This window comes from Nanorana parkeri, unplaced genomic scaffold (genome assembly GCF_000935625.1).
Source record: "Nanorana parkeri isolate BGI_ZX_2015 unplaced genomic scaffold, ASM93562v1 scaffold2159, whole genome shotgun sequence".
NCBI lineage: Eukaryota > Metazoa > Chordata > Amphibia > Anura > Dicroglossidae > Nanorana > Nanorana parkeri.
Window position 1 is genome coordinate 100,836 of NW_017308427.1, and position 10,076 is coordinate 110,911.

At 46.3% G+C, this 10,076-nt stretch overlaps 1 protein-coding gene across 1 annotated transcript in view; it reads left to right on the plus strand.

The window, feature by feature from the left end:
- Positions 1-4,533: 4,533 nt before the first annotated feature.
- The window catches only part of LOC108800904 (rho GTPase-activating protein 23-like), a 77,381-nt gene continuing 71,838 nt past the window's right edge, over positions 4,534-10,076 (plus strand). The window contains exon 1 of the mRNA XM_018572889.1: positions 4,534-4,650. Coding sequence (XP_018428391.1) covers positions 4,534-4,650 — 117 coding nt within the window. The remainder of the gene's footprint in view (positions 4,651-10,076) is intronic.

Below are 10,076 nucleotides of genomic sequence, written 5' to 3' on the forward strand. Positions count from 1 at the left end.
CGTTTTTTCAACATTCACTAATTGAGTTATTAGCGCTGTATATTTAGTTGAAACAGCGTATAACAGTTGGTAGACTCTATGCCAGAATCTCCGTACTTTAGGGCAGGACCACCAAACGTGGAGGACCGAACCCTCCACCCGGCAACCCCTGAAACAATTCGGAGAGTAAGATGGGATAGCTCTGGAGATCCGGAGCGGGACCAAATACCACCTGAAGAGCAATTTGTAATTTGCCTCAATCGTTTGTACATTCATTGAGAGGTTGTCCTCCATATCTGGGCCCATGTGTCAGGGAAGATGGAGCATCCTAGGTCTTGTTCCCATTTGAAGGTGTAGGCAGGTAGGGAGGCATGTAACTTGTCTAATAATAAGGCGTATAGGGCCAACATAGTCCCTGAACCCCGGGTTCCATAGTGTAGTAGTCTCTCAAAGGGGGTGAGGGGGGGAAGGTTTCGCTGGGACCCCAGACGGGTCTGCAGGATGTGTTTAATCTGGAGAAATTGGAAGATATGTCTGCGGGTTAGCTGGTGGTTAGCACGGAGCGTCTCGAATGGTAGAATACCCTGTGCAGAACAGAAGTCTTTAATTAGACTTAAGGGTTCCAAGAGCCATGATTTAAAAGCAGTTGGGTTGGAAAATCCCGGTTGGAACAATAGGTTACCATGAATGGACATCAGAAGAGTATGGGGGGACATCCAACCCATAGGGCGTCTCAGTCCATCCCAGATTTTCAAAGTATGTTTGAGATGATCCCCCGTATTTTGGGCGGTAGCCAAGGGAGGTTAAGGATGGAAATTGAGGAACAGGTATAGGCTTCCAGCGAGACTCAAAGGGGCATCTCAGACTTCCCAAAACAGTGTACCAGAGGAGCCAACTAGGCCTGATAATATTTTTGAAAGAATGGGAGTCCCAGGCCCCCCTACAGTTTGCTACCATAGATAAAACTAGATGAGATACTCTCGGGAGGGATCCTTTCCAAATAAACCGGAGTATACGCCGTTGGAGCAGCCTAAGTCTAAAGGTGGGGACAGGGAGAACCCTCGCATGGTAGAGGAATTTGGGAAGCAGTGTCATTTGGACCGCCGTAATCCTGCCAATCTTCTCCCAAGAGGACAACAGGGATTCCATATGGGAGAATAATCTAGGATAGTTGGCTTGATACCGACGATCGTAGGAAAGGGTGAGACGGATCTCCAGATAGGGTAATGCTGTGGCCACCCATGGGTAGGGGAAGGATTGTTGCAGTAAAGAGCATAGTGATGGGGGTAGGGATACATTCAACGCTTTAGACTTCTATGGCTAGCGTGAACAAAAGAGGGGAGAGTGGACAGCCCTGTCTAGTCCCTCTGGTAAAGGGAAAGACCTGGGAGTGGAAACCCTGATATTGAACATAGGCAGAGGGCAGAGAGTATAATGAGTCTATCCAGCGCATAAAAGTGGGTCCAAACCCCCATCTGGAGAGGGTATAGCGCAAGTAGTCCCACCCGACCGAGTCAAAGGCTTTACTAATATCTAGCGACAATAGCATAGTCTGGAGGTTCCGTTGATGAGATATATGGAGTAGGTGAGCTATCCTCCGCACGCTATCTCCTGCCTGGCGTACCAGCATGAACCCCACCTGGTCTCTGGAGATCAGGTCCAAGAGAGGGGACTGAAGCCTCAGGGTCAGTATTTTAGTGAGCAATTTCAGATCAACATTGATCAGGGAGATTGGACAGTAGTTAGTCAAGGAGGTGTGGTCAGTTTCAGGTTTAGGGATCATACAGATTGAGGACATCAGTGATTTCTGTCTTAGGTGCCCCCCATCATGCAGGGCGTTGAAGCAGGTAAGTAAATGTGGAGCGAGGGTTGTCGCAAATTTCTTATAATAGATGGTACTTAGTCCATCAGGACCCGGGCGTTTTCCAATTGGTAGTAGTTTAATAGAATTTAATACCTCATCCAAGGCTATAGGGGCGTCAATCAAAAGTCTATTATCATCTGATAGGGAAGAGAGGTTGACTTAAAGGAGCAGAAACCAACTTCCCGGGTGGGCACCAGAGAAGAGCCCACTATGTCCACACCAGGGGCGTAACTAGAAATCACAGGGCCCCATAGCAAAATTTTGTATAGGGCCACCCCAACCTGCACCCCCCTCTGGTGCTTGAACTACAGCATATATTATCATTATTATTATTATTATATAATACGATTAAATGCCGTTTGCAATAGATCAGTGTCCCTGAGCTTAGGATACGTGCGTCCAGAGACAGTGATCTATTCAAAACTGCATTTAATCATATCGCGTACATTACGTGTGGACTGCCGCTTACAGATATGGCCGCTGTCACCCAGTCATTAACTTCAGTGGGTACAGCAGCCACATCTAAGTGGGACACCCGATATTCCTGTCACAAGAATATATATGTTTCTGCTGCAGGAATGCCAGAACGTCCTGTGTAACGAGGCCTAATTATTTAACCGTGCCACCAATAAAGCTGGGAAAATGGAATTTGCAATCACACAAGGGGGGTTATAATTATAATTTAAAATACTACAGGGGTTTATAATTTGTAACCCCACTTTCCCCTGCTTCACTGGATTGGCAGTGTTATTTTAAGTTGTTATTACACTGCCACACCAAAGAAGAATTACACAGTGCAATAAACCCACTTTCCCTAATTTCTTTGGCAGTGTGGGTGGGTGCACAGAGTGGGTAGGCGATGTGGGTGGGTACGCAGAGTGGGTGGGCGATGTGGGTGGATGCACAGAGTGGGTGGCAGTGTGGGTGGGGAGGCAGAGTGGGTGGCGGGGGGGGGGGGGGAAAGAGAGTGGGTGGGCGATGTGGGTGGATGCACAGAGTGGCTGGCAGTGTGGGTGGGCGCACAGAGTGGGTGATGTGGGTGGGTGCAGAGAGTGAGTGGGTGGGCAATGTGGGTGGGTACACAGAGTGGGTTGCAGTGTAGGTGGGTGCACAAAGTGGGTGGGTATGCAGAGTGGGTTGCAGAGTGGGTAGGTGCACAGAGTGGGTGGGCGATGTGGGTGGATGCACAGAGTGGGTGGCAGTGTGGGTGGGCGCACAGAGTTGGTGATGTGGGTGAGTGCAGAGAGTGGCTGGGTGCACAGAGTGAGTGGCCAGTGTGGATGCACAGCATCTCACCTCTCTTCCTCTGGCCAGTTCTAAGGGCTTGTTCAGCGACCGGGCCCCCCCTGGCCTCGGGCCCCATAGCGGCCGCGTAGGCTGCTATGGTGGTAGTTACGCCACTGGTCCACAGTCTCTGGGAGGCAAGCTGGCGTCAAGGGATCCCAAAACAGTCAAATTCAATGACAACATTGTATTCCACTCGGTTAAACATGAAAGGAGCCAGCCAGCTTTCTTGAAAGGAACTGCGAAGGGCACATCCTGCGATGTAGTGGGGCAGTCCTGCAGACAAAGTCATCCAAATGTCCCAGGAGTAGAAGGAGGCTGGGGTGCTTTCCTAGGAGTGGCAGAGGATGGGGGTAGGTTGGTCGATGATCGGGTGGGTCGCTCCCTTCCAGTAGGTGTTTGGGACAAGGAGGAACCATCTTCAGCCATTGCATCGGTACGCCCCAGTAGATGCAAGGAATCCAGACATCCGCGCAGCTCATCCACATTAGCAAAGGTGTAAATGTTCCCGTCATAGAAAAACTGTAACTTAAAGGGGAAGCCCCACCGATATCTGATCTTCTTTGCTTGGAGCACTTGGAGTAGGGGACGGAATTCCCTTCTGCGGGCGATGGTAGCCGGTGAGAGATCAGAAAATATCTGGTAGGTGAAGCCTTGGAACAGCAAAGTCCCAGTATCTCTCGCTGCCTGGAGTAGTCGTTCTTTAGAGCGGTAGTAGTGAAGGCACACTATGATATCACGCGGAGAGCCCTCCAACGTGCATCTGGTGAGTGCCCTGTGAATCCTGTCGAACTCCAGCCGTTCGATGGGAATGTCCGATGCCAACTCCTGTAATAGTGCGGTCATCGTGGATTGCAAATCCAGGACCGATTCGGGGACCCCTTGAATGCGGAGATTTGATCTGCGGTCTCGATTCTCAGAATCCTCCAGCTGTGTGAGGAGAGATAGATTCAGGGAGCGCAGTCGCTCTAAGTCATCTTTGTGTCCTTCTATAATGGTGGTAATGTCGTTACAGCGAGATTCAAGTGTGGAAGTGCGTTTGCCCACATCCCTGATCTCCTTTATGAGTTGCGATGTAATCTGTTTGGAAACCTTGTCCAGTGCTTTATGAAGGGTCGTTTCAAACTGGGCAAGCAGGGAGTGGGTGATCTCCTGTTCTGCCTGGCTGGCAAATTGTCCTCGAGGGGGTCTGAGGGATCGACCGATAAACGAGAATCGTCGTCACGGGTCAGCGGCGCTGGCACCAGCTTGGTTGCCGTGCGGCCTAAAGCCTCGTGTTGCGTAGGTTGGCTTAGCTTACCACCCCGACTTCTGGTGCAGGACATGGTGATACCGATCGGTCGGCAAGAGGATCCCAGACCTGAGGGCACATGCAATGTCCTAGACTGAGGGCAGCGATAGGCTAGATGGGTCTTAATATCTCCCGTTCTGGCGCGGAGCTCATCAGTGAGCGTCCATCTTGGTCAGCCGCGCCCATGCGTCCTGGCCAAGGATTTTTTATGTACGTGGGGAGCCAAGGGCATGTATGTCTGTGAAGGTTCTCATTCATCCAGGTCATGGTATATTTGTAAAAAATAAGTCAAGGCAACTGGACTTGCTGTATTTTTCTTGAAGACATTTCACTGGTCATCCATTCTGAATTGAGAAAGATGGTTAGATGATCAGTGAAATGTCTTCAAAAAAAATACAGCAAGTCCAGTTGGCTTGACCTATTTTTTTACAGATACAAGGGCATGTAGTTCAATCCAATAGAAGCAACTGTAGCTCAAACTGCTGAAAAAAGGTTAATGCTGGCTCTGATAGAAAGGTGTCTGAACACACAGTTCACCCCAGCCTCTGAGAGAGTAAACCAGTTTCTTAGAAGGCAGTGGTTAATGCAGGAGTTTCATCCACTGAGACATTTGGAGGGGAATTTACTAAGACTGGAGCAGACCGAATCTGGAGCAGTTGTCTATGGCAACCAATCAGCTTCTCTTTTTCATTCTCAAAGCTTAACTGAACATGTTGAAGATATAAGCTTATTGGTTACTATGCACAGCTGCTGCAGATTCTGTTTGCTCGGGTTTTAGTAAATTACCCCCTTGGAGTCAAGTAGCTAATGAAGAACAGTCACCATGTGGGCTTGGAATAGCAATTCATAAAAAAGCATGAGTGTCGCAGAATTAAAGGTAAGTCTTTCAAAATACCCAAAGCATATACCTACGCACAAGAGTAATCAGACAGCCCATAAGGTTATGCAAAGATTTTGAAATCTGCACCCAAAAGGTGTTGACCACTAAATAAGTCCAGATTAAATGGAAAAAAAGAAGCATGTAGCAAGTTACATTTGAGACTGGTTCTGGAAGTTCCAGAAAATGTAGCTAAACTACATGGGGTAAGGTACACTTGATGAATAATATAGATCTTTAGTGCACAGAGACAAAGAGGTAGGGGTTCCCAAGCAATCTTCTCATTTCTCCTCCCCAGGTCCAGGAGATCATGTAAACACATATCACAAGATTTCTGTACATTAGAGTGCCTGCGAACCCAGCAGCCACCGTTGAAGGTGTATCATCCCTTTTCTGTAACCATTTGATATGACACGTGTAAGATCAAATCCTTGACTCAGGGCATAAGACCATGAAACTGAGCGCAAAATGTATTTTGGAGTTGCAGAAAATGGAAATGGCTATCACGAGTCAAACCATATTGAGATGAATGTAAAAAGTCCAAAGCACTTTCAGACATTATATGACCCAGAAATCAAATATTCCTAGACTGCCAAAACACAGAATCAAGGACCTTCTTCAATTCAGGTTAAGCCTTATTCCCCCAGAGAGGTACCTCATAGTGAAAATGAATACAGTGATAAGTCTTAGTCCATTTCCAGATTCAGGTGGCTTGTGTAAAAAATACTCTTTCACCAAAAAATCCTTTTTCTTTCTCGCCTATTGTGGAACACAGGAAGTCTTAAACCTTTGGGGTTATGCCGCCATCTACAGGAGGATTAGACACTGTTAAAAAAAATACAAACATAGGCTTAGTGTCCTAAGAGGATGGATGTCTTGTCTAGGAAGATAGATGTGTTGTCTTGCATTGGTTGCTCCCTTATTTTTCTTGGTTGTGAGCGCCATATTTTCCCATCTTCCCACCGGCTTTGCCATGAAAGGGGTTAACACTATGTGACAACAGTGACGTCATGCTGCTGGGTGAGGTGCTGCATGGGGTCTCTGAGCTCTTTGAACCATTAAACAGCATTGAGGAACCATTTTCCCACTGCTTCCCCTGCTGCATAAAGCCACATGGAACTTCAATCTTTCATCAGAACCTGCTGTCAACCTGTACATTGCCTGCCAATCTGCGTCTGCAGCATGTCATATTCTAGACATGGAGAACAGTCCTGTTAAACTTGATGTTGCCAGCACGCTGTCCTCCAGTGGGTTGGAGGGCTGCTTGTAGAGCACTCCCTGATAGTGGTGATGTCTTCCTTACCTCTGTCAGGTGTGGCTGGGTCCTCTTCCTTCTCAGCTTTATATCCCAAATTACTAAGATGTTTTGTGACTGATCTCTGAGTCTGAGCCTGCTAGTGCGCTGCTGCAGCAGATTCACCATTCAATTTACCTGCAGCCTTAGTAGCTTCTAAGCCATCGGCTGCAGGGATTCCTTCTGATTTCAAATCTCTCCTTTCCTTTCCCCTCCTCTCCTTGTTCTGTTGACCTTTGGGGATGCTTTGACATCTGGTAGCACAGATGGTACAGTTATCACTGATGACAAAAGGTACCATTGGTAGCAAGGTAGCATGGTAGCAAAGTAACACAGGAAACTAGGTTTACTGGTAACAGTGTCCACTGATATCAAGGCTGTACTGGTAGCAAGGTTGCCAAACGTTGCACTGATAGTAAGGATATGCAATACAGTCAAAGCTGTCTTGGACATCAAGTCCCTGAATGTTTACATTTGTCACTAGGGATGTCCCGATACCGATGCTAGTACCGGTATCGGGGCCGATACAGGGCATTTTCAGGAGTACTTGTACTCCTGAAAATGCCCCGATGCCTAGATCAGATACCAGCCGTTTAAATTTTTTCAACTATCTTCGGCAATTGACCCCCGTAGCCCCTCCCCCGGAATACCTCTCCACCAAACGAGGCTCCCTCGCCGCTCTGACCTCTCCGGACGTGTGACAGCATGGCGGGGGTAAGTGTTGTGTGGACAGTCTCTTCTACCTGCTGGTGCTGGCTGCAGAGCTCTGTGTCCCTTTCACAGACCGCTGTAGCCAGCACGAAAAGGCAGAAGAGACTGCAGAGTGGGCAACATGGAAGATCACCTGTTGAGAAAACAGTCGGCGAGGGCTCTGGAGGACAACGTGTCCCTTACTGTCCAGACATTGCAGAGGTTCGGATTAATCCTAAACCTTCAGAAATCATCACCGGTTCTGACTCATCACTCAAACACTTCCCATGCCAGAGTATTCCTTCCACAGGGGATTTTCTTTGAGGCAGTTCCCTTTGCTCAATATTCTAGACATCTGGTAATGTCATCTGACAATTGGTAGACAGATTTCTTCCGCCAGCAGTGTCTGGACCCGGGAGAATGGTCTCTGCACTAGAAGGTGTTCCAGGACCTGTGTGACAGGTAGTTGACACCATATGTGGACCTCCTGACTTTCAGGTTCAACAAAAAACTCACTCCATAAGATTTCAATTTGTTCTCTTTGTGCTCCCAAGCCCCTGTTTGAGCCTAGACATTCTTTTGTCTGCTGTTTTTTTTTTTTGCTATTACCTCAACAAGGCTGGTGTCCCAGCTAGCACCCTTATACTGCAAGGAACTTTTTTTTTGGTCTTGCATAGGGACATTGTGGTTTTGAGCCTCAGGTCTTCCTTTGTTCCCATGGTAGTCTCTGCCTTCCATCTTAACCAGGACATTGTGCTTCACTCCTCTGGCCCTGCGACAGGTCACAAAAAAAAGAACATTCTCAGCTTTGTGGTGATGTTGTTCAGTGTGTGAATTTATCAGGCACTGCTTCCTTAAAGTGACATTAAACCCTCAGATTTTTTAACATAAAACAATACTGTAATGTGTACTTTACTGTAATCCATGGTTGTTTCCCTTCTCTTTGCTGCTCTTCTTTTTAAATCCTCATGTCTTCTCATGCTTGGGGGGAACTTCCCTTTGCAGCTGACTGCCTCTTCCTGTAGTGCTGGCTCAGGTTGCAAACTTATACACAGACACCATGTAGCCATTCCAGAGACAAGGCAGTCTGCTGCAAAACAGAAGTTCTGCCCAGCATGAGAACAGATACAGATTTAAAAGGAAGAGCAGCAAAGAGAAGGGAAACAACCATGGATTGCAGTAAGGCACACATTACAGTATTGTTTTATGTTAAAAAATCTGAGGGTTTAATGTCACTTTAAGTAAGACAGATTCACTTTTTATTATCCTAGATGGGTGTAATATTTATTTATTTCTGAATCCAATGGATCAACTGCGGGGGTTAACTTACTCAGAGGATCTGGTGTTTCCTTTAAGCTGGCTTTTAGGTAATGAGAGCAATGTTGAGGTGTAAGACAAAGTCCTAAATAATAATAATAATGGGAAGTATTATTTCATACCACATAGAGGTTATAACTCAACACTTCATTCAACTAAATATCCAAGAGATATAGAGAACAATTTCAATCCACACGCCACACCAGCTGAGAGATAATCTGCGGTAATCAATGCTTCACAGAGATTAGCTATTTTGAGTGGCTCAATAAGTTAAGGCAATGAATATACATGTTATCAGAGGTAAGTAAATACTTGTGTTTAACGATCACTGGATCCCATTTAGAGGAGAGGAGTTCGGTGAAACTTCAACTATTTGTATCCGGTAAATCCAAAATTGTAAGAGGTAGTAGAAGGTACTGCTGTCTGGGTCTAAGAGACAGTCTGTGTCAGCAGGGTTCAGCAGGAGAAGGAAACAGGTGTCGAGTGGGTTGTAGTGGCTTGTGCTAGCCTATGTGAGCAGGAATAGAGAGCAATAACACTGGTAGCAGCCACGCTCGGTGTCCACGAGAATACAAGGACGCTGAGTAAATCAAAAGTGCCGGCTAAAAACCTCCAGCTGACTGGTGAGGGAGGAGAAGAGTGATTAATGAGCGGGTGAGTATAATACAATGGATTTCCTGGCTTCTCTTTTTACATTATTTGTAGTTGCCTCAGACAAACCATTGTTCGACATCAAGCTTCTGGTTTTTTTTTCTCAAAATATTTTTTTTTGGAGGAGCAAGAACAACAAAACATGTTGTCTTAAATGCATAGCAAGAAAAGTGCCTACTTACTCTGCCTCATTTCTATTGTAATGTGTCATCTATCATACAATAAGGGACATACAAAAAAGAAGAAAAGATATCCAGCAAACCAACAGCTCGGGATCTAGAGCAAAAAAAACAAACAATGATGGAGCACTAAGGGAAAAAGTATCAGAAGTGAACTATAGGAGTCAAGCCAAATCTGAGATGCTAAACTATACAGTGATTGTGAATAGCAATGATAAAAATTTAGAGATTTAATTTTCCTGAAGCTTTTGCACAAATCGAGAGATTTCAGCAAACGTTCAGAAAATTGGAAAGGCATACTTAACGACCAGTGTTGATGGGCTTTTGTTTGATTTAAACAGGTTTTGAATTCCTATACAAATTTATGGGAATTTAAAACCTGCTTGAAGCAGGTCAAATACAGGTCAGTAGAAGGTCAACTGTTGGTCAGATTAATTCTGAATGATCTCAGACGTCATGAACTCACACTAATGACAAACTGATGTAATCGACAGAAGGCCAAAGTCAGTTCACCTAGGCCCTAAGGTCAGTGGCGTAACCAGAGTTCTGGGCGCCCGGGGCAGAAATTTCCCCCCCCCCCCATTATATAAACAACCACTGGAACTGTACCCTGCACCTCCCCCCCACACACACACATGTTTTTATTTTAA